A 25,937-nucleotide genomic window follows, 5' to 3' on the forward strand; every position below is an offset into this window, starting at 1 on the left:
AACCTCAAAACACAAAACAAGAATTAATGCTGCCAGCTAAAGAACTAGGCTAAAGAACTGCTGCTGTAAAATAAAACTTTTAAATAAATTATCACAGCTTTTCTGAATGCAAATTAAAATTTGCTTAAGTGATACAAGCAGCAGATAGCATATATGGTTACTCAACAAAAGCACTCTCATTCCTAAGTCTTATTTGTATCAATTTTGGCTGCAAATTTGGAAATTACTTACTTCATACAACATTTGGTGCCAAATAGCATCTACAAAAGATTATTATGGACAAAATAAAATTAATGCAATTGGCATTTTTTTGAACCACCATAATATATCCCAAAATAACAATGTAACAAACTAAAATGTGATCCTATACATGTACACAGATAAAAGACTCACAGGCTCCTTTGGGCTAGGAATTAATTTCAACTGTCTTAGAGAAACTTGCTACCCAACAAGACAGCTCAAAATATCTCCTCTCAACAACAAAAAATCCATCTTTCTTACAGAAGATAAGACACTAGCTTTTCTTTGCTTCTAGATTCAGGACAGATAAACGTAGCAAAGATGCATAAATTCAGGATTACTGTAAATGACTATGTCCTTCTCTTCTTCACTGATGGGGAATCATGCTCATCATCTCTGATATCTTCCTTCTCCCTTAATCTGAGTTTGGCATGAAGTAAAACAAGTTGTATAAATGGCTTGCTCTCAAAGAACAATCAATTACTTTAAATAGTATTATAAACACCAAAACGACTGACAGGAAGAAGATCCAATTAAACCATCTTCATGCTAAAGAGAAACTCTCCCTGTTCAATCCAACTCCCTTGTCATTTGCTTAGTATTCAGAAATGAAGAAAAAGCTAAAGGGAGAAGCTTAGAGAAATGCAGGACTTTATACTTACAAAAGCGAAAAATACAAAAGCAAAAGACTCAAGCCAGCCACTTCTGATGTATTAAATAATACGATCACAATTGTTCCATAGCTTAAAATTAATGCTCAGAATGTCAGGGAGGGTTTTTCCAGAAGGGAAAGATCTAGAGAAACAAGAACACCACTTTGTCTCTTGACCTGTCAGAACTGTTTTGCACATTTCTAAAATTAAGACAAGAGTTTATGAAGCAAGAGGAAGAGTGGACGTAAAAGACACACTTCACAGTCTGTGACTATAAACTGCATCATCATCTAATATCATCTATAATAAAAGAGCACAGGAACGACCTGACTGTAGCCTGAGCTGCCAGCTTGTATTTTAGTCATGCTGAAAACAAGTCAAGAAGAAACAGAACATTATGTACAGAAGGTTATTGACTTTTAAAGAGGGTGGCAGAGAATAATTCAGATTCTCAATGGGAATTATATGCCTAATTGGAAACATAACCAGGAACATGGTTATCACAAAGAGAAAGTAGCACTCCAGGATACAGGACGATCATGTGGCAAGAGTTTCACTCCATGCTGCACTTAGCACTGTAATTTAATTCCTGTGGGTACCAATGGTGAGATTGCTTTTGAACAAGCTTATGCAGCTAAAGCACCCGAGGTGGTTTAATGACTGCACCAGCACCAAAATAAAGTATTTTTCCATGTTGGCATCAAAGAAAGAACTACTGATTCTTAATAACTAACAGAAGTGTTTGTTACTGAGAGGAAAAAAAAAAAAAAGGAACTTCTGACAGGCCTTTTGAATTATGCTTTGAATCCTGCCTACCCCATCCTCTCCAAAACATATCTCAGCCACAAATCAAATCAGTCACTCAATGTTTGCAGCATATATGTTAGCTAGGCTTGTATTCTGACCAATAGCACAAATGATACAAAAAGTGGTTTTGCTTGCTCAGTTCTCACAGGTATTTTCTGAAGGACAGGATGAAAGAAGTATAAAAGATGACATGGATTAGTATATAAGCAGCTAATTGTTTCTAGTATTAGATGTATACCTCATATGCAAAAAAAGGACCTGGGGATCCTTCCTGGTGGACACCAAGTTGAACATGAGCCAACAATGTGCCCTACTGGCAAAGAAGGGTAATGGTATCCTGGGCTCCATTAGGAGGAGTCTTGCTAGCAGGTCAAGCGATATGATAGTTCCCTTCTCTTCAGCACTGATGAGGCCAAACCTGGAGTACTGTGTCCAGTTCTGGCTCCAGTATGTCCCCAGAGATACATGGGCATACTGGAGGGTCCAGCAAAGGGTCACTAAGATAATTAAGGGACTGGAGCATCACTCCTATGAGGAAAGGCTTAGAGTGCTGGGACTGTTCAGCCTAGAGAAGGTTCAGGGGGATCTCATCAACATATATAAGTACCTGAAGGGAAGGTACAAAGATGACGGAGCCATGCTCTTTTCAGTGGTGTCCAGTGAAACACAAACTGAAACACAGGACATTCAGTCTGAATATCAGGAAACAGTTTTTCACCGTGAGGGTGACTCAACACTGGCACAGGTTGCCCAGAGAGGTTGTAGAGTCTCCATCCTTGGAGATATTAAAAAGCTGTCTGGACACCGTCCTGGGCAACTGGCTCTAGGTGGACCTGCTCGAGCAGGCGAGGTAGACTGGATGACCTCCAAAGGTCCCTTCCAACCTCAACCGCTCTGTGACGTTAAAATATGATTCTAAATATAAGGAGATTATTAATTGGTTCCAGATGAGCATACATTTAACAGTAGGATTGCACAGATGATGCACAGACTGAATGAGTTGTTAACAATAAAAGGACACAGCACTGCTACAGCACAACCTGCATTACTTAGTAAGGCAGGGCAAAAGCACGCCATCTGTATAATTGTCAATAATAAGGTCATCTGTCTGAAGAACAAAGAATGCGAAATACATTTACTTGGATGAGAGCAACTACTACATCACTAATGACAATGAAAATTTGTGGGATCATGGTGGATATTTAGCTGAACACAAACTTTGTGCTACACTCAGGCTGAATGAATGGATGCAAATTCTCAAAGATATAAACATCAGACTAACAGGATAAAAGTAAAATGGTCATACAATCAATAGTTTCATCAGTGAAAAAGACCACGCAGTACTGTACCCAGTTCTGGAACGTGCTTACAATGTGCTTATCATGCCAGAAGGAACTACTGCAGATAATTCAGAAAATAACAGCATCATAATTTTAAGGACTGAAAAACATAACTTAGAGTCCCAAAGAAATCTATCAAAATGCAACCTCTCAGCTGCAACCAAGCCACACCTAAGCATTTACTTAAAAAAGTTGATAATAGAAGACAGACAATTCTGCCTTCGGTTTTGCAGACAAATGTGTAAAATGATCCAAGTGCTGAAAGTTGGAAAAAAAACAAAACCCAGACACATTTAGCAGCAAGGCTATTCATCATGTTTTACTTGCTTTAAAGACTGCAAGGATAATTAGACACCTAAACAAGATCAAGCCTCGGGTTTTTTTGTTTGGGTTGTTTGTTTTTGGGTTTTTTGGGGGTTTTTGTTTGTTTTAAACTAAGTGGAGATTTATTATTTGACTGTGCCCCCCCCGCCCCAAGGTTAGGGGCGCAATTTTTGGACTCAGAACAAGAATTAAATTTTGAGAATTCCTATGATCAGAATAAAGGCTCATTAAGTTCCCTTGAAGATCTCTGAAAAACTGGTATCCATAATCTTTACTGCAGTTAAGGTCAGGCTCTGATAAGTGAGGTATGATATAGGGCATTCCAGAGCTTCTCTACCACAAGCATAGCAAAATAAAGAGTTTCAGTTGGTTTTGGAATGAAATCCTACACTTTTTGAAGACAAATGTAATTTTCTTTGTCCAAAGGAAACAACATGGCAATGTATTCCTTCCTTTAAAAGATGGCCATTTGCAACAGTTTTTCATATCTATCTCCAAGATCTCATATGTTCTTCATCTGCCACAGGTGTACACACAACTAAAATCATCTTATCCAATTAGGAGAAAGCAGAGTTTTGAAACTTATTTCAGAGAATCTTGATAATATTGAGTTAAGTAAGGCAGAAATATCTGGCAGCTGTGGTCTCAAGGTGATGTTTTTTGTAAGATCTTGCTTGTTTCCCCTAACCTCCCTCCCAGCATAATCTCTTTCTACTTATGCTGAAAAGAACCACTGTTCTGGAAGGAAGTTGCTTCTTGTGTTTACTACAGAGAAATGACAGAGGAAAGCTGGAGAAATGGATACACACGACAGGATGCAAACATTACTGTATCAGTAATGCTTTTGCTATAGTTCAATTTATACCATCATCTATCCCATAGATAATCATCATAAAATCATCATTTCAAATCAGTGTATCAGAACTCGAGAAAAAAAAAAAAAAAAGGACTGTACAGACCAAAGATAAATGGGAAGGCTGAGTTTTTTTAAATGGTACTTACACCAAGAGCAGCTTGGTAGGTAACTTCTGATGGGAAGGTAAATGAAGGCCCTGTTGTGACTGGGCTGCTAGGAGGTGGAGTCACAATTAACCCTGTAGTACCGATATGAACCTGTCAAAAAAAGAAAACCAAACCCCAGCAGGGTCAGTTCTGAGTAGTTTAATAACAGCTGGTTTTGACACAGCTGCAAGCTTCACGGTCAAAATCACCAGTACTCTACTATCTTTAACTTTAGACTAGAACTGATTTTTTGTTAGATACTTATACAAACAATATTGGATCACACTGCTCACTTTTTTTTTTTTCCTGACATTTCAGAAACTTTGGAGATGTATTGAACTAGCAATGTGAAACACACTTTTACCAATGTCAGTTTTCTTTTTTTTCCATAAAAAGCTGTCAGATCCCAAAGACATGCAAATAAAACATATTTACTAGCTCATGTAAAATGACACCAAGACTTCTTAGTCTCCATTAATATCTCTTCTCGCAAAGTGTAGTCTCTATGTGAAACAGGCAATTGTTCACTAACCAATGTAGCTTGTAACTAAAAGCTTTGAAGAAACAGGAGATTAAAAAATAAATAAAGCTAGATAAATATTTCTGCTTATCACAATCTGATTAATATGGTACATTTCTGGAATTCATGCAGTTTTCAAGTTGAATTTACCTTTTACTTGCAGGCAAATTATTAATATCCAATATTATATTCAATTTAGAAAAAACCCAAGAAATTAAATCACTCCAGTTTCTAGTTTCCACAGTTTAATAAAAATTTTTGTGGCACTTAAGAAATTAACAACTGTGAAAAAAATTAGCTTACAAGACCAAAAATATTTGCTAGCATTGTATAAGAAGTGTTATAAAATCTTTGCCTTAAATGCTCTCATGTTGGAAGATAAACTTCGTGAAAGCGTACATTAATATTCATTACATATAATTAATAATTTGAAGTAAGTACTCTGACAAGATCAGAAGCCTTATAGTAATTTAAAAAAAAATACACACATGATTTATATTTTATTTCATGTAAATTACCTGAGAAGGGGCACTACAGGAAAGTCCCGTCAGCTCACTTATGCGGGCTGCTGCGGTTGGGTTGCTGGAGCTGATGAGGACAGGAGGACTAATTTCCATTGAGTGGCGATTCTGAGAAGACTGTGAAGACTTGTTGGACATAGTGAGGGAGGTAAAAGAGTGCCGTTTTTTGGTGTTTTTCTTAGTATCGGTGTGCTTTTGGGTTGAATTGTTGTGGGCTGCCCCAGAGGTACCTTCTCCAGAGTCAACAGCAGAACCTGAAGGCTTGTCCAATTCTATCAGCTGTTTGGCTGCTGTGTTAAACTACAAAAGATAGTCACGCATTACTAATTTTTTATTTATAAAAATCACCTGAATATAAAAAAAAAAATCTATTTTCCTTTTATTCATAATATAATAGAATTTAAACCATGCAACTTAAAACTGTGACATACTGACCTACTCTACAAATTAGTCATTACACAGAGTGACAAGCCTTTCGCTACAAACTCAACACACCTACTGTTGGGCTGGTGTGGACTACCCATCAGAGGTAAAATTTCAATCAAGGAAAGACACTATGCTTTAGTCCAGACATGGCTTAATTCAGCAATTTCCGCTGCCTGTGTTATCTAGAAGTCAGACTAAATCACAGCGATCCCCTTTGACCTTATAATATAAAAATCTCTATTATAAAACTTCTTGAATGTTCATTTCATTTTAAGCCTTTTTTGTTTTGCTTGTATGACATAAGCCCACACCTTTGCATGTGGGCTCTTGAAGACATTCCTCCTACTATACCTTGGTAGGTATGCACATATCTTTAACACTACCAGTAGTAAAAAAAAGGCTTCCTAAATGCAGATTTAAGAACATAGTAGGATAGACTAAATATCCAGCTATACCAGTATACTGCCTGACAACACATAGCTACACAAGCATAGGACCGTAAAGGGAGAAAAGAAACATATATTGGCAATTCTGTGGAAAAACCTTCTCAGCTTCTGAATTTTCTAATGCACAGGCAGCATCTCTATACCTAGGAACCCTCAAATGGATTTTTCTTTTTTTAAGCTTATCTAATGAATTTTTGTTCACAATGAAATTTTCTATTTGTTAATTTGTTACAACAATATTATATTAAATGCAAACAAATGTTTCCTTTCCAATGAAGAAATACAGACTCCCACACATTTTCTTCTTACAACGAAATGTAAGTTATGTAGGGGAGGGGGCGCAAAACAAAATACAAAACCCCCTACATTTTTCACAAACCCTTTATTTCCAGAAGATCTTATTTATATTTTAGAGCTATTGGAAATAATAATGTCAGAACTCTCATTTATTCATGAGCTGAAGTAACACCAGTACCAGTTTTCTGAACAAGTTAACTAATGTTAGTATGTACCACTAAATATGAATACTGTTACTTGGGTAAGTGTAGCAAATTATGAAGAAGGGAAAAATCTTTTCTGAAGAACATCAGGATGAAAGAATGAAATTAATTACTGTGGAAGTACGATTTCTATTTCTTCAGCATATTATTTCTTCTATTTATTTCACCCATTTTTCCACAAGTCTTGAGATACGTACTATGCTCATGAAGAGTTTTAAAGCAGTATTTTACCCCATCAAAACTTTGCTAGACAAAACCCATGTCATTAATCATGACAGCATCAACACTGATTTAAACACAGCTCCCACAAACAACAAGAGCTTATACCCTGAACACTTTCCTATATCTGAGGACAAGTAGATATATATAAAGTGGTACAAAAGAATAAAGAATATATTTTTTTAATATAGAAAAGGTTTTCAAGTGGTATTTGAAAGATGAGATCTGGAAAGAAATTCCATGCACACACAGAAAAAATAAGACTGAAAAAGTTCAAAACTAGAACTACTGGAACAATGAGGAGTTGACATAAAAACCTACTAGGATGCAACAGCAGGAAAATTAAAATTACGAAATGCTCAAAGAGGAAGAACTACCTAGAACATACTGCAGTTGAAGAGGGGCATAATGGGGGATTTGAAAAAGGATATGATGATGAGAATGTAGAATTTTTTCCTAAATGTTGTTACTGTTGGTCCTTTAGAAGGCAGCTGAAGAGAACAGGAAGGATAGGGGAAGACAATGTCACAGTAATAAACATTCCTAAGAAAAGGGTGGACGCTAGATTTTCCTTCCTGCTAATACTGGACATGGATCATATGGACAAAATAATTTTGTACCACTTGTGTAGTACAGAAGACATAATCATACAGCCTTCTCCAATTAACTTGCAAGCCTGTTATCTAGATAATTTTGGGGTTTATTTATTAAATTTTAAAATTAGAGCGGACATACTTCTAAAAGACCAGTGAAAACAATGGTATTTTATCACAGAACTCTGTTATGAGGCTGAAGGATACAAAACAAGTAGAAAATAAGACCAAAAAAGCCTGCTCTGCTACTCATCCTGTCAGGGTCCTATCCTTCATCATGGAAGAACATGCAGGCTTTTCAAAGAGTAATCATTTTATCTCTTTTGCACATTTTATTTTTTTCAACTCAGATTGAAATTCTTCATGTTCTTCCTGAGAATGTGTGTCTTCCATATTGTCTCATACAATGGCTGCAACCACTTCTATTCTTACCTAATCTACTCCCTTATTTAGCAAATAGCCTGTTCACAAATAACACAGATCAGAGAAAGAAAAGCACTACTCATTTCTAAAACAAGAACTACCTAATCGGAAAAGTTAAGGGATCACTCAGGAATAAAAAACAAAAAACAAAACCAAAACCCACTCTGCGAAAAGCACCCTGAGGTACCTGTTACACCTAATTATGTTTGTTTACCTCCTGAAGCTATTAATGCCTGCAGAATCTGGTTATTCTATGCAGTGAACAACCTATTAGAGAAAAGTTAAGGCTTGCCCATGGGATTGATTCAAGACTGATTCAAATATAAGCAACATACTGAGCTTTCTTATGTAGAGAAGCAAGCACAGGACAGTAGCATGAACCTAAACATGGAAGTGAACCGATTACTGGGCTTTTCTTAGAAGCAACCTGAGGACAGCAATAGTTGCAGGATACTTTGCAGAGCACAGTTTCCTTCTTCCTTGAGAATAGAAATGAAGAACTTGCATGCATTCTCCAATGAAATGGCTAGCAACCATTCAAGGTCACCATGGGAATGCATCCCACTCATGCTATGAAGTGTTTCAATACAGCATTCCCTTCTGCAACAAATACCCCAGTATCTATTGCCACATTTTCTACGTCAGCCGTTTTCCTGAACAGACGTATTTGAACCGAAGCTTCTTTAACATTTACATTTATTTGGTTTTTCCACTCAACAAAAGCTTTGCTGTAACAGGTAGCCTGAAATCCAATTCCCCTTCCTATCAAAACCGAGAAAACAGAACAACTTCCCCAACGGGGGCAAGGCAGAGGGGCCTACTGAGCCGCATCTCAGTGCTGCAGTAGGGGATGAGGCTAGCACATAGGTTTCAGCCTGCTTGCAGCCATCTGGAGAAATTACCAAGTAGACTACCATGCAAGACCTATTTCAAGTCTCTTATAACTGTGCTTTACTGTACTTATTTTACAAATGAATTCAGGTGTTCTTCACTCACATATAGATAGTTGGAATTCAAATATCATCACTTTCTGAAATTAAGTGAAAACACCATCTTCTCCCTCAAACGATCTTTCTATTCACGTTCATCCAAAGTTTTTATTTATGCAATTTTACTACATCACCATACGTCAAGGAGTTATTTTTCCACGTTACCAACACTATTGTTAGCCAAATTCCAATTTCTAGACATTTCACTTTCACATATATTTGGAAACAAAGGAGTAAAGTGTAAGTAGAACTAAAGCAAACGTTGTCCTTATCTGATAATATTATTTTTGCTAAATATCATCCTGGAGGATAGGTAATAGCTTAGAAACTCAAATGCAGCTTTGCAATTAAAGTTTTGGAACAAATATGTTTTGTCCAAACCAATGGAAAAATCATTTTGCAAATCTTAAACAGATCACAATCATGAGCAAAACTGCATTTATATTAATTTTTGAAACAAATGAAATAGTTCTATATTGCAGATTTTGTTAGGGAAATTAATCAAAACTATGACGCTCAGAAGTTGTCACTGGAATGATAACATTGAGATTATCACATTCAAATATAGTGGGGATTAGACTATTATTTTCTACTCAGAATTAACAATTCTACTCAATGTGGCATAATATACAACATTTAGCTTTTGCATAAATTTTCTGTTTTAAGTTCTGGGCATGCAAAACAGTCAAAAAGTAGAGGAAAGCTTCCATAAAAGGTTTTATCTTATTCATCTTGAGTTAGTATTGTTACAAAAGTCTGATTTTTTTTTTTTTCCTAAGCAGGTTAAATCAGATCAAATCATCTACCGGTGGCAGGCAACGTTTAGCCTAGTAAGTACAACGTTACAAAGACCATGCTAGAAATCCAGCCAAAAATCCGATCTAAAATGTATAGACACAATAAAAAATAAGTATGTTTTGAAACACTCCTGTTTGGTACAGGAGGAGGTGCTAATAAAAAAACCCAACCTGACACACTAGGTACATAAAATCTTATGTTCCCGTTGATTAAAATTGTGTTAACTGATGGATGTAGTCATATAAAATGACAATGAACTTAAAATTCTACTACAGTGAATATTTTAGATCATTTGGAGGTTTTTTCCCTACATTTCTGTGAGATTGTTTATAAATAAAGCTAGAGGAGCTGGATTAATACAAAGGTGTCTCCCAGTTGTTCATGTTAACTTGGGAAAACAAAAGCTGTCATTATTTTCTACTGACATTTTGATTGAAAAGTGATTCATTTTCCCTGATTTTTCTTTTTCTGTTCTGGGCATTTATATTTTTCTAGTTGTTCTGTATGAGTGCTGAATAACCTGTAAAAATTTAAATACTTTTTAGATTTGGAGTGTGTTTACTAAGTGTTAAACCACATCAAAATGTCAAATTTGAGGTCTTTCTAAGAAATTTATACTGTAGCCAGAACTGTACTCTATGTAGAAAAATTCTAATAATATCTGTTTAGTTCTGATTAATCATTTTTTTTGGAACAGAGATAAACATAAGTGTAACAAACTTAATCATACAGTTTCTAGACTCACTGCATTTTATTGTCACTGTACAAGAACCTGGTTGACCTGCTTTTAATGCAAGCATGTTGAAATTCCATCAGTCAGGAGTCTAGTAATTTAGGTATGTTAATCAGGTCTTACTCTAGTAAAACTAAAGGGTTTGTTTGGTTTTAGCACTTCTTAGAAGACAGAATTTCATTTTTTGCAATGTTTGCATTACTGATTTTTCATTTGCAGATAGAAGTAATTATTTCATAGTGCTATGTGCCTACAGATAAAGATGTAAATGTTTTGTGAGTCAGTTAACAAACTATATTTTTAATGGAATCACTATTAAAATTCTTCTCAAAATGTTTTCAGTCTTAGCTTTTATTATTACCACAAATTTAATAAGTGAAAGTGATATAAAATAATAGAGCAGACTAGCAAACGTTGAATCATAAAATGTTCCTCCAGGTAAAAAGTTGTCCTCAAATATAATCAGTTTTTCATGGACTTCAACATATCTAAAATTTTATCCTGTGACCTCATCATACAAGAAATATCGCAAGTATCAGACTTATACTACATAATAAACATCACAGACTACACTCATTTTAAAGTTAACGACTTCAGAAAATCTCCAGTAAATGCAGCTACTAATTCACATTTTTAAAAAAAAGGGAAAAAAAGGATGTGGACTAATATACACAAGGCAAAGATATGTCTGTCATTACAACAAAAATAGGCAACGATTACAGGATTGGGAAATATAACTAATAATACCATATAAAAATACCTCAAAAAATATGAATTACTTCTCATCTTTGGTGTCTTTAATAGTGACATAGGTAAGCATGGTTTGATATACTTGTTTGTATTAACTGTCTGTGTATTTTCCAGAACAATAGTTATACAATCTCAGAAAACAGGTATTTAAAAATTCAAATTGGTAAGTTTTCTGCATATCTCACTGCTCTTCACCACAGCACGTCTTTTGGTTTAGTATATACTGAAAAAAATCACCTATCTGATCTGAAGTATCTCTTTGGGTATTATTTATCATTCTAGATTTCCCGTATCATTTTAGTGGGGATTTGCTACTGTGTACACAAGTGCTTGTGCCTGTTCCTAAAGGGTTAATTGAAGATACATTTTCTTAGTTGACGGAATTTGTCTGAAAACATCAACCTTGAAATGTATTTTGTGACTGAGTATCATTTTTGCATAATTTTTTTCAAGAGTATATCTCCATTTTGCCAACTTTTGTAGAGGTGGAAAGGGAGTTGTTAGCTAAATAGTTAGCCCAAGTGGCAGCCCTAGGAAAGGCCTTTTTCTAACTTGGCTAAGTTCAGTGATTTAGTTTTAAAAAGCACCACAAAAAGCTTTACTGGCTGAACTGAAGGGGCAGTTAATTGCAAGGAGCTAGGAATGAATAGCCAGGGGCAAGAACTTCTTAAATTGGCTTTTAAAAACTTCTTAAACTGAAGCCAGATTTGCACTAAGCAGGTTGAAACCCTTTTGGTTTTGTTGTTTTTCAGTCATGTGAAATTTTCTATCCCCAGATATACAGATCCTTACATCAACATATAAAAATGAATATACATATTTTCCCTTTTAAAAAGAATAAATTCTATGTTGGCTGAACACAGTAATCTTTTTAAAAGTTCCCATCTCATCAGGGCATTCAGAAATTGAATTAATAAAACCTGACTTGATTATTAGTACGGTTACACATTTCTTCTGTGACCTGAGGTACATATTTCTCATCCCACAGGTAATGTGAAAATACTTTTTTCTTTCATCATTCTGCCGCATTTATTTAAATAAAATCTTGTCAATGCAAGAAGCGTATCTTACCAAGTATCCATAGCATACCTATCAGAAAAAGACAAACACTGTTCCAAACCTCTATATATTTCTGTAATAAAAATTTTAATAATCATTGTTGCAGCTGTACACACTGTTCTTAATCACCTATGTCTTTCTGTATAGAAGATACAGCTTTCAACTCTTAAACCTTAAAAGGTTCAGGAAACTTTCTCAACTGCTACCTCTCACTGCATATCGTTGCATCACATATGAGAAATGCAGGAAGATACAGAAGATTTTATATAAGGGTCTGTTGGATGTAAAAGTCAATGCTTTACCTGCTTAACAACAGCCTTTATTCTTTGACTTTCTAGTTATGCTAATTTGCTTTTGGGAAGCAGATATTAGGGACAGTGCAAAGCTTACTATTCCTCTGACTTGCTGATTGCTTTCATTTTGCAGTTAAGTGTGGTTTGTGATTGACTGCATGACTCCAGTATTAACAAGAAAACACACTGACTGCCTCCAAGTACTCTCATTCCAATTCCATTCAATGAAAATAGGTATCAAACAGCTAAGTAAAAATCACTGGTTCAACTGCTGAGGTCATTAACCTTCCCAAACTAAGCACACAGATCTTAGATTATTTTAGGTCTAAGGCTATTTATATCTCAGGCGATTTTAGAATCATCACCTGTACTGATTATTTTTCTGTTTAGAAAATGAAATTCACAGTGGACACAACCCTGCTGAGGGCCCAACTTTACTCACCTCAACATACGAAATTGGAAATATTCCTATCTTGTCAGCCAGCATTCCTTCTGCCCAGTTTTCATCCACACGGCGAATTACAGTCAGAACATCATCCTGTGTGAACATGCAGTGATTATGTCTCCCAGCTCTAATTAAACTAATTTAATTTCCCTCCATAATGCACGGGTAATCAGAGAAGGCAGTACATGGACAAGAACCACCGAGTAGGCACTCTGTAACAGGAACATGCTGCTTTGGGGGTTGAAGTCGGTTCCAGCCATTCCTCTTCCTATTTTGTCAGAGTTCAGCTAACTGTCCACAGCTAATCTCAGCCATCTGACTTTGTCCTTAGTGCCAGATTTCCTGCCATGTTCTGTCCATGGTATTCATCAGCTCCCCTTTAAGTCATTGGCATTAATCAACAGAACTGCAATCTTTTTCCTTCTCAACTGACTCATTACCTAATCTTCCCTAGATGTTGCTTTTCTGCTTAAGTACTTAAGAACACTGGTAAGTGATACGATTCTTTCACATGGAGCATTTGGATTAGATATGGTTTTGAGAAGGTCACATAAAAACAGGATTTACATGGACATTAAACATTGCTCTCACTTATACTGAGATATGTAATTGTTTCATATGCAAGTTAAAATATTTAGAAACATATATGCTTACTCAAGCGAGACCAGATTTAAAAAAAAAAACCGACAAGTCTGCCAACAAGTTAATCAAAATATGCAAGCTAGTGCCAATCATCCTCAACAGTATTGCTGTTCTGTGTTGTAATAACCGTTGTCTGTCCAGATGTTAATATCCTTCTTTTTTAGAATTTTAGCCATCCTTTTCATTTTTAATAGGCAAGGGTAGAAAAGCGATTAGTTCACATTTGATCTTGCAACATTTTCGTGCAATTTGATAAACTAAAGAATCAGAAACTGAAAAAAAGGAACAGCTCTGATTCCTGTTAAAATTCTGTATCATTATATGCCTTGCAAGACAGAAAATTAATTACAATAGAAACAATATAAGAAGAAACGTCATACTTCCCAGAAGGCAAGTAGTAATATGATAGAATGACACAATTTAGTAGTACTTTGTGTCTAGTATCTAGATCCTAAAAATGTTGCTTACTGAATGCAAAGCTGAAAATAGTACCAACTTCAATAATTTACTTTTAATTCATAACATAGGTTATTTCTCATAAACTAAGAGCATTACTACTGCAATTATGAAAAACTGCGTTCTCAAAAATAAAACCTCAGAGAAATTATATGTAATTTAGGAAGAAGAGGAAGGCAAAACTAATCAACATAGGAGAAATACCTGCAGAATTACTTGCTCTTTTCATATTTGTGCAGCTCCATTAAAAAAAATGCAGGAAAGACTACAGAACAGTCTTATTATTTCTTATTCAAGTGAATGAAATCATTAAAAGAAAATAATAATCATATTCTGTTTTTACCTTTGCAAACGGTAAACAGTCTTTATCTGCTTCCTTGTCTTTTACTTCAAAGTCATAAAGTGCTTTGCACTGAGGCGGAGGTTGAGGTAAAGGTTTAATAATCTGAACAAAATTGGTAGGAAAAAAGCCATGGATGCCATTGACTTCTCCATGATACCAATTTTCATCCACCTGTCGACGCAAAATGATGATGTCCCCTTTACTGAATTTAAGATCTCCAGGTTCTTTTCCCTCGTAGTTATACAATGCTTTGGCACATGGTAACTGAGGTACACCCTAAAGAAGAAGAAAAGAAAGCACTAGAATTAGATGAGTAGTAGTACATACAATTTGTATTACATTCTTTGGAAGACTATGAATGAAAGTGTATAAAACTGCAAAGTAAAATTATACACAATAGAATTATTTTATTGCAGTGATTCTACTGATTTTAGCCAAACAGGTAGGAAGAGCTTCAGTTCTATATAGTCTTAACATCCCCCTAAATTTCATGATGATTTTCAGTAATGGTACAATGTGGATAGACACAAGACAGGCAAAAGACTGTAATACCTTAACCCTCATGTACTAATTCACTAAGTTTAAACATTAAAAAACCAAAACAAACCAAACTGGAAAGTATCCTGACCACCTGACACTGGACAGAAAAATACTGCAAGAAAATATAGCACTAGAATAACAAATTTGCTGTAAGACCTTTAAGGCATGTTTTCTGCCTTTCTTATTATTTTCCTCAACTTATTTATTTCATGGGCACAGAATGCTAAGGATGAGGACGTAAGGGAGGTGTTTTCCAGCTTTAAAAACAAGTGTCACTTCATTAAAGGTGAGATATTTCATCCCGGAACAACCCTTCTAATTTAATTATTTATTTTAAAACCCAGATAAAAAGAGTTACTGGAAAAAAATCTGTTGAAGGTGTGTATGGTTGGGTTTTCTACACTTGATTCCTCCATAATATCTGAAAACTATGGGTCATTGGTGCTGCTCTTGAATGCATGTCAGAAGGATTACAATATAATACTGTATCATCCTCCCTTATATAGACGGCAGGTATTATTTTTTAATTGCTCAGTCTGTGCCTCGACATTTTGCAAGAGTGAGCCATAAAACTCTACAACTTTAGTATTAGGGCTGCTGCCTTCAAAACTCTCTTTTCTCTCCAACTTTAGATTCCTAGAGGGGAGCTCACCCCCTTAATGATGCAAACAGCAGTAACCTGCACGAGTAAGACAGTCTTTCCATAGCAAAGACAGCATTTATAGTCAACTAGAGCACAGAATTTCACATCTTTAATGCTATCCCTTACAGAAAAGGCAAATTTTAATGAAATCCAATGCTGGCAATATTATTCGCCACATCTACCCCATGGTATGTCTCTCCTCTCAAGTATTCTATCAGTTCGGATTGTAAATTGGAGTGGACTTGCAATAATATCTCAAGAGGTACACACACAATGCAAGGAAATTCTCAGAAGGAATTACCACTTCAAGTCTGTCTCATTGGTCAGAAGACAGTGTGCTTGATAATTTATTTCACATTTAACACTTCAAATTCTGTCTTTCAATATAATCCAATTTGTTTGGACATCTTTAATTTTTGTGTATGATTTTATAAACAGATTAATGATTTAATGAATGGATAAATAATATCTTAAAGATTAGCTTATTAAATAATTTTCTTTCCACACCAAACAAAGTAAAACCATATGTATATACATAGGTACAGATGAGTATGATTTACATATGAACACAAGAAAATCACAGTTCATTCTATTGCATCTGGGATGGGTACTAAAACTATTATATTAGCAGGATCCATGCAATTGGTCACAAAACCCAGTGATCTTCAAACAGAAGCAAACAGTATTTTTCTTCATGATCACATTTAACTGCATCAGTGCAGAATGTAAACACTACTGGCATACTCTGTATAAACCTGGATAGGGAAAAAGACTAAGACGACATCAACTAGAGAATTTGTGGGCCCCAACTGATTGACGGGGAAATTCATGGCCACAATAGAAGAATTAAAAAATATTGTATGTATGTATTTTTAGTCCTGTGTGCTCTCTGCAGAGTAAACAGACAGAATGAAGGAAGGAGTCAGTGTAGATGTAGCAAGGACAAGTGCAGAGAGAGAACTGGGTGGGGACAGGGCAGGTTGGAAGCAAAAAGAAACACACCTCTACACAAGAGAGGAAACACTGCTTGCTTATCCATTTCCATCCCACTAACAAACCAACCAACCAAAAAACTTACAGCCCTTCAGTGATTACGAGCCAAAGAATTACTTGGTAGAAAAAGGGCCCCAAGCAATTATGGCTACTACAAGGCATACGCATCTCTCTTGCACTGGAGGGAATAGCTGGAGTTCTCCCAGGAATCACCCCGTTGTCCCGGGAGAAAGCTTTCTATGGCCCTGTACTGAGGAAGAACTTTAAGATTGCTGTGTGTATGAAATACAGTTGGAAAAAAAATCGTTTTAAAAACAAAGAAAACCAAAACAAACCAGGAGTGCCAGCACAGCAGATCACGTCAAAGCAATCAAATTCATCAATTAGTCATCATTTAATTGTTAGGAACTCGGTATCGCATTTATAGAGTTTATCACAAAGCCTCCCATGAACAAACCTTCTTCACTCAAACGTACAAACATCTGTTTATATTTTATAGGAAGTTCCTTTCCCAGTGTATACGTTGAGTTACTGCAAAGCTTGTTTCCCACGTTAAATAATAACGGTTCCAGTCCATAATTTCAAACAGAACAAAGTACAACAAAACACACTTAGTTCTCAGTCAGACTGCCAGGGATTAAAGAGAAACGGTTAAACGACTCCGAAGAGAAGTGAAGCAAATGCCTTTTCCTTCTGTCCCGGGGGAGGATGAAGCGAGAAGGAGCGGGTGCGATGGGGAGCGCCGCTCAGTTCTCAGGGGTCTGGTACCAAGGGCCCTAGAGCACCATCTTCACATTCCTCCTCCGAGAAACCTGGCAACCTGGGAGCCGCGGCTCACGGCCGGTGCCTTCCGGGCCACTGCGGTTAGCAGCCTTGGGCAGCTTCGGCCCCCCATCTGCTTTACCCGCTGTTCACCAGGAGAGAAGGCCATGAGGATACGCCGAGCCGGAGTTTACATTTCACTCCCTGTCTCTCACTTGGCTAAACATGAAAGGCAGGCTTTGGAAGAAAAACTTTGCAGCCTACCCTTAGGTTCACAGCTGCCATTCACCCTGCCAGCTCTTTGAGAAAGCAACAACAACCAAAAAAAACCCCCAAAAACCAAACCCCCAGACAAAAACCATTTTAGGAAATTAAAATATGAAACTCAGAAAGACTCCACACAAAATAGGTTCTTAGAATTATTTCCTCAGTCCTTATGCAAAATCCTTACGCAAAAATATTTGAACATCTCATGCTACTGCTGACATACAAACTGTTTAAAATTCATGTTTAGCTAAGGCATGGATATACATACATGTCACATGCCAGATTCCTTTAAAGAAAATAAAATTAGTAATATATGATGACATCAAAACAAACGGCTTAACAAGAATATGAAAAAATGCGTATGCATTCACATATATGAGGCTCAGGTCCCTCAGATTTCTTCTCCCAACCCAGATATTTTGTCTTAGAAACCTACAGAATTCGCTTACAATTTTCCTCTTTGGATTTATACTTTGTCTTCAGTCACCTTATTTCAAACTTTACTCTTATTTTTTTAACGGACAATATGCAACTGTATGTATTTTTCATGAGCTTAAGCCAAGACAAACTTATGCCTGCACAGAAACATGAGATCTGATTTCCTTTTAAAAAGGAGTTTCTGTGGCAGAAGCCCAAATGTAAATATGCTTACACTGGCATAAAACAGCGTTCATTGTGTAACTTACTGCACTTGGAGAACCAGCATAAGCTAAAGTAGCAAAAATAGTAAATCCCCTCCCAAGGAAATGAATGGAACAGTTACTGGGTCATCTGCATCTCTGTTTCCTTCCAAGCCTCCCCGGCTGCAGTGCTGCTGTTATCACTTTTCCAAGCAAGCAAGGCATTCCCTGTTCTTCGGCTGTGAGACTGGGATGTGGCCTGGGCTGCCCTGTGAACCAGTTGAACTTACCCCGAGTATCTATGCCATTTTCACCTGTTTGAGGTTCTCAGACACTGAGTGTCTTCAAGAGGCCAGGAAGTCTTCTTTTTACCAAAGTACTGTTTATGTTAGTAGTGGGACAGACAAAAAAGATTCCTGAAACTGTCTACATGCACAACCAAAGCACTATCAGCCTCCAAAAAAGCTGGCCTTCTCAGACACCTCAGCAGCAGTTTTTATGCCTAGCTTTCCTAAATAACTTCTGCCTTTCTTTAAAGAAAATCTAAAAACTGGAAGTTACTATCATTTTGATCCATGTTATCAGAGGATCTTTAATAATCATCAGTTATGTGTAATTTTCTTACAAGTGAAGACAGAAAAATTATTTTTCTTCATCTATCTTTTTTTTTTCTTTCCATGCAGTTCCTAAATCAAACCAAGTCACATTAATAACCAGGACAAGATGAGAAACTATTACAAAATATCTCCAACTACACAGCAATTTTAAGTATAGTAACTCTGGTGCTACAGAGGCGCTTTTACCAGTCTAACTTTTTTTTCCCAAAGAACCAGTACTGTAAGACATACTTGGTTGCCAGTAAAAGTTGCCCTTACATAAGGAAAGGAGCTTGTTAATATGCTGCAGCCAACTTGTTTGCAAGGCAGATTTGGGTCAAGTGGGTTCTTCATGTGTACATTCTCCAGCAGATACAGGTATACCCAAGATTTCCTCTTCAGACTCCTAGTCATTCAAACCTTTTGAATGACAATATTGCTTCTTTTAATCTTCTAGTCCATTCTCTTTCATGTTGCTGCCTTCCTGACTCAAATCTTTCAAATGCATCCTTTTTATTACATTTATTAATGTGTATTTTAGCTTTCTTGCCTTCTTTGGCCTTTACCAAGCTGTCCAGTCCCACATGCAAGAACATCCCGTTTTGCACCTATACTTTTTTCATGTCTCTTTCATCTTGCTGGCTCCAATGCTCATTTTCAAGTCTTAACTTAAAGCCATCTGATCTGTCTAGTTCCATTTTCTTTGTTTCAGCCTCCTTTGTTCCTTCTGTACCTGCATTTAAATTTTCACGTATTTTGAGACACAGAGTTTATAAGAATACTTCACTGAAGACCTTCTTAAACTGCTTATATTAAAAGATGTGTTTCCTTCAGTAGGACTGCCTTCTAAAGGAAGGAAACATGCTCCCTGTGTTAAGCTATAGATACACTGCTTTCACCTGAACAAATTAAATACTCAGTTTTGCAGAACACACCAACCTAGAGGCAATAACATTTGAAACTAAGTCTCCCCATTTCTTTTTGAGTTCCAGAACACAAAGTGTCTCCATAATCCAAGAAGAATGTTAAAAGCTGGCTCCCAGCATTTATTTTTCTCATCTAAGGAACAAAACAAACGTGGTCAGATTTGCTCAAAGAAAGGCTAACTGAAGCGTTATTAATCTGTATCTGACACCAAATTATTAGTGGAATCAATTTTACATACTTCTACCATAAGAACTATCTTGGAAGACTGCAGAGATCATCAGTGCAAATGAAATTATTTCTAGTTAAAGCACCTCTGAGGTTCCTGTTATCTGAATGATAAAAATGTAAGATATTTTAAGTCAGGAGGCTGTTATCAAGTTGCCAGTATGCTGTAAGAACCATAAAACCAAACCTTTGGTATCATCTGATATGAATTACTATTGCTCTACTGAATACAGTAAACCAGTATTTTTTATATGACAGTTCACTAGATTAAGGAAGTAAGCATTGTTAATGTTGGCAAGTACATTAATTTCTACTAGTTTCTAATGATATAGTTGTACTAAATCTCATTCTTCTCAGCACATAAAATAAATAACCAAACATTTTACTTAAAACAGTAAAAAATTTGCAGTTGTTTTGAAATGCCATATTCAAATATGGTTAGTCACAGCTTGGTACAGTTTTTTATTTTAATAGAAGTTGTGCATTGAGAGGAAACTAGCCAGCCAGGTTACTCTGATTAAAGAAACCCATCTGTGTGTAACTTAACTGTGACCTACATAACAATAATAATTTTGAACAAAGATTACTTTAGGAAAAAAATAGGATGCAGGATAAAAAACACAATCAAGCCAACATATTCGTTACACTTTTGGAAAAGCTGAACAACTGCAATCAGTAAAAATTTTAGGTTCTTGATAAATGAAGAAATGGGATGATATTTTTACAATTATTTAATTCAACCATCAAGTTAAAATTTATTTAGTAGACATGCAAAGCTTCTCTGCTACTAGCTAACTACTACAGAATATGGTAAATTTTCTCTAATGCTTATACATAACACCAGTACTAGCTCTAGATGTAATAGTGTGTGACATATCAGAATACTCTTTATTAATTTCCAGGTTTCAGCCATCTAATGCAGGTTGAAATGCCAAGCACTCATAAAGCCCTTTGCCCGATCTTTTGAGGACTTTATCAGTTAACTTTGCTCTTGGTAACTTGCAGAAGAACCTCATAGCACAGGCTCAGAGAAACCCTGTGTTTTGTAATAGAAGGGTAGCTCCTCTCTTCATGTAAACAATTTTTGTGCGTTCTTTTGAGGTAAACTATCAATGACCTACTTAAAGTGGCCAGTTTATGAAAGTCCTGTTTGCTTCCTCTGTCTTAACAGCTTTTAGAAGAAAACATTTTGGCATTTTTTCTTGTCTGCTGTCAAGGAATACATTTAAGGTTGTTTAATATAAGTATGAGCAACTCTCGCCCACAAAGTTGTTTTGAAATTAAAAGCTGGAATACAGGAGAATGAAAGGAATTTAAAAATGCTGCCTTAAGGCCTAAGCAATCAGACTAATAATATGGAAGGTTAGAAAGGGACATTTACAAAGCTTTCCAAAGGCACTTAGCCCAGTCTCTTTCTGTGCAATACCTGTGGTTTTGAAAACTTTTTCTCAAATGAAAAAATGAGTGTCTTCAGAATGCTGCCTTCTTTCCTTTGCCTATCTGAAATGCAAAGTTCTCAGCTACTTACTTTTCTGAGGTTTGTTAAAGAATATTTTGAACACTTTCCACTAAACTAAGCTCTCAAAATAACCGAACAAGTAAGTAAAAAATAGGAAAAAGTAGAAAGGAGAAAATAATAATATCCTGCATGTCCCCAAATATTTTAATTGTATGCACTTTGACAGGTTAAAGATTGCTTCTTTCCATGGGCAAAAAACCCAAGAAGTGTGAGAAAACTGCTCTGCACAGGAAAAACTGAGAAGGTAATTTTCAAGATGCAGAAGAGAATTTGGGTCTGTATTCCCATTGATTCTGAAAAGGAAAGCCAATCCATATCAAACAATTTCACTCCAAGACTTTAAAAACCTTTTGATTAATTGTTTACTACAGAACCCTTTTGCTTTGAAAAGAATAGATCCTTGTAAGAATCTATACAAAACTTTAAAGTGTGCATTACGTAGAGCTAAGATGTTTACATAAAAGAGTTCTTTCCAAAAGCAATGATTTGCTTTAAAGATCTGCCCTTATAAGCTGTTATACCAGCCTCACTGGTCAGTCTGAAAATGCTACTTATCCCCCTAGGTTTTCTCTTGGTATGTTACGACTAACTGGCATTTGACGTCTCCATCAAACTGTTAATTATTCCTGTCCCAGTGCCGTTGTACAGCAATGTGGATCTCCTAATCTCTTTGAGCACGTCAAGTTGATATGCAGCACAAGTTCATTCCATTCCATTTAAACTCTTCTACCAGTGTATTCTATTTTCATGTAATATCACCTATGGCTTCTAAGACCAGAATACTGCATACTCCGAGAAGAAAAAAGAAAGACACCTACCCCTCTTGGCAAGCATATGTCTAGAGGAGCAGTACAATTGTGAGACTGAGTAGTGGTACTTACTAGTCCTACTCCAAACTGCCACTATATCCCTGAAGAAGTCTCAGTGTGGAGTGGGATGTTAAAATGTATCTAGTATTGCCCAATCACATCCAATTTGTCAACATTAAAAACCCTATGAACACCTAAACCTACAAAGGCAAGTCAACACTAAGTGCTTTGGAAAGTTTTGCTGTTTCCACTTTCTCTACATACACCTATAAAAGTGCAAGAAACTTACCTCACAGGTATTAACTTTATCTTTTTAAAGAACACTTCGGAAATGGAAAATAGATGCAGTAGATTACTGATCCACTGCTACACTTTCATTTTTCCAGCCAGCTTGAGAAAAGTGACTTACCTTTATCATCATAAGGCAGAGACTTTTTTTTTTTTTTTGGGGGGGGGGAGGCAGGAGGGGGGAAGAGAAGAAGAAAAGTGAATCGGAAAAGTGTAGCAAGAAAAGAAGTAAACAAATGAAACAAAAAAATCACATAGGATGAAGGATATGAACGTCAAGAGCCTGTCAAAGACCTGGTAAAAGACTTAGAAATAATATGTCTCAAGTAGTTTTCTAAGATATATATCACTGAAGCTGAAAATACAGAACTATTTGACTGTTCAAAATACATAATTGCTAGATAGCACTTATGTGTTTAGCAAGAAGCCTCATTTTGCCTAGTCACCCGGTTAAATGCCTTTCGTAACTATTCGCTCCCCATCCAAAATCTGTTATGGGAAGCGTGACAACTTTCCTGTGCCAATACAGATTCTTAAATATCACTTACTTTTTTTGCTTATTTGTTATATGAACATAAAATCACAAAACAGTAACTACAGAAGAGGCAAAAAAACTCCCCCTGAAAACTACCAGAATACAGACCACATCTGAGTGTTAAACTCTTTCCCGAAATTCATTCTTACCTGGCTATTGTGAATCCTTCCCTTTTCACTCTTCATTTTAGTTTCCTCATAAACTGGAAATTGCACATCTTTGGCATCCTTTTGCTGCTGCCTAAATTCATACTTATCCTTCTAATACAGTTATCTGGAATGTACTCTCCCTGTCAAAAGCCATATATGCAATTGCTTAAACAGCCAAATAATTAAATTCCCAAGCACGACGTGTGCCAGTCTGAGCTCCAAGTCCAGATTAAATAGAAATTTTCATGTAAACTCAGAATACTCTTCTTTCCCATTGGCTTCATGGGAGACAGCTAGAGATGCCACAGACCTTCATATACCCTTCCACAAACAAATAAAGCTTCAATAACTGCAACTGTTACCATTTGAAACCTGCCCTACTAACTGAACCACCATCTAACTTTTATCAGTCACCAGAAAGGAAAAAAAATGTTAATTCAACAAAACATTCCCAAAATAACATCTTGCTGTAATCTATATAATCAGTATGGCAGACATACTGTACATGACAGCTGGTGAGAATTTCTGCAGCATATGTAGTAGTTAAAGATATAGGGATACAGTCAGCAGCAATCTCAGACAAAGGCACCATCTTGCAATGCTAAGAAACATCTCCCTTCTTTTGTTTAATACAGTCTCTTCTTTTTTTTTTTTTTAATGCACTAACACAAAACCTCACTGCATTAGAAAGAAATAAAAGGGAGTCTACATAACCCCATAGGGTATCGCTAACACCTAGAGAAGATTCCATTATTAACGTGATACCACTAGGTTGTGCTATGCTGGAGTAGTGGTAAGAAACAAATAGAAGTATCTATGTCGTCTACCAGTCTTAACATGGCTAATCAGAACACATATCTTCTCTTTCATTTTTGCATTAAACATAAGCCATCAACATTGGAAATGCAGATCTATTTTAAAAATTCTCTCACAAATCTACACTTTGTAATGCCACTTTACAAATCACTTTACAAAACACATTCTGTTTGCTCACTTTAAAAAAAAAAAAGTTAATCTACGTAGTGCAGAAGACTGGAACATTTGGCTTATCAATGAAGCACTGGAACACAGGAGGCCCTGTGCCTACTTCAGGGAGCTGATATTTTAACACAAGTATCAAAAGCTCCAGAGGGTTTATCAACAATGTAAAAATTTAAGAGTAATGCTCTGTATTGTTCTAAAGGTTTTTATACTTTGAAAATGAACGTAAACAAGCTTCCCTCACTGTGATGTGAAAATGAGTATGTTTACTTGTTGAACCAAAAAAAGGAGAGGGAATTCCAGGTGAGAAGACAGATTGAAAAAAATTGAAAAGAATAAATGAGAAATGAGATTGCCAAGAGCAAACTCTTACTGCGCTTTGAAGGTGAAGAGTTTGAACATGATACAGAAGGAGCAAAGCCAGCAAATGACTCTGAACAAGGGAGTGACTTGGTAAGATTACTCTTGGTGAGATCAGCATGAAGAAATGTTCCTTTAATCTCTCAAATACTTTGCTGCCAAAAATTGGGCAATGGGAAAACACAGAGTTGCAAATGAAGAGGTTGCTGCATTTTTTGATGAAACCTATCAAGGTTGACAGGTGTGACTTTTTATCTGAGCATGGTTTGCTTTCCATTATGATCAAGTGTTAATGTATTCCCCGCCAAAACAGTGTAAGGTCTAAAATTAAAACGACCCTGTCAATGATATTTAAAAAAGAGAGTAACCACACACAGCTCTCCTATTTAAATTTGATTTTAAAAATCTGAGATAGCATCTGACATTCCACTACCTGCTGAGAAAGTGTTTTTAGGTTTATTTTCTGTCACTTTCACTATTTTGTTAATGTTCAGGTGCTTGTCCAACCTTCTGGATAAACACATCACTGTCACACATCCTTCTCAGGTATTCCCTGCAAACTCTTGTTGCCAGGATCTGGAGGGCCTTTCGCTAGGCGTGATTTGGGACCGGTACTGTGTCCTCCTTCTCCTGAAACCCCCTCACTCCCTTGAAATTCTTTCAGAATCAATTTAATTCCTTTAATATGTTGACTTCAAACAGCCCCTTGCCTACTGCGGAAAAGAAAAGGTGCTAATTTTAGCTGTCACTGTAGTATACACAAATATACGTCCGCTGCATGCACAGAGTAAATTACAAACTCCATTTGCTATTTATTTTTACTTATTCTTTAAATTTTTCGTGCCTCAAAGCTTCCTGGAATATACATTCTTCTTCCAAAACATTTTTATGGTACTCTACTTGAAGCAGCTGGTCGGCCTTTTGAAAAGGCAACTAATCCTAGCCGAAATTATGCATTTTTTTTCCAAGATAAATGTTCCTGTACGCTTTTTACTATAACAAAAGAGCTGAGTGAGCCACAAGAATGCTACGTTAACATTTATCTCTTGTCCGGTGACAAGCTGGAGTTTGCAACTCTGGTTATTTCAGCCAGACTGTAAAAGTAGACAAACAGCCTGGCGCAAATCAGCTTTCTGCTCAGTGGAGTACGGCTAGAACTGGCTGGAACCCATAATGCCTACAGAGAGTACTATGCTTCACA

General features: G+C 36.3%; 1 protein-coding gene across 2 annotated transcripts in view; it reads right to left on the bottom strand.

Annotated features, from left to right (window-relative positions):
* The window catches only part of SH3RF1 (SH3 domain containing ring finger 1), a 91,048-nt gene that overhangs the window by 22,584 nt on the left and 42,527 nt on the right, over positions 1-25,937 (bottom strand). For both annotated transcript variants that reach the window (XM_052778857.1, XM_052778865.1), the window contains exons 3-6: positions 14,523-14,798; positions 13,079-13,174; positions 5,405-5,707; positions 4,367-4,477 (exon numbers count right to left, since the gene is read on the bottom strand). In XM_052778857.1, coding sequence (XP_052634817.1) covers positions 4,367-4,477; positions 5,405-5,707; positions 13,079-13,174; positions 14,523-14,798 — 786 coding nt within the window. The remainder of the gene's footprint in view (positions 1-4,366; positions 4,478-5,404; positions 5,708-13,078; positions 13,175-14,522; positions 14,799-25,937) is intronic.

This window comes from Harpia harpyja, chromosome 2 (genome assembly GCF_026419915.1).
Source record: "Harpia harpyja isolate bHarHar1 chromosome 2, bHarHar1 primary haplotype, whole genome shotgun sequence".
In the NCBI taxonomy this organism is placed as follows: Eukaryota; Metazoa; Chordata; class Aves; order Accipitriformes; family Accipitridae; genus Harpia; species Harpia harpyja.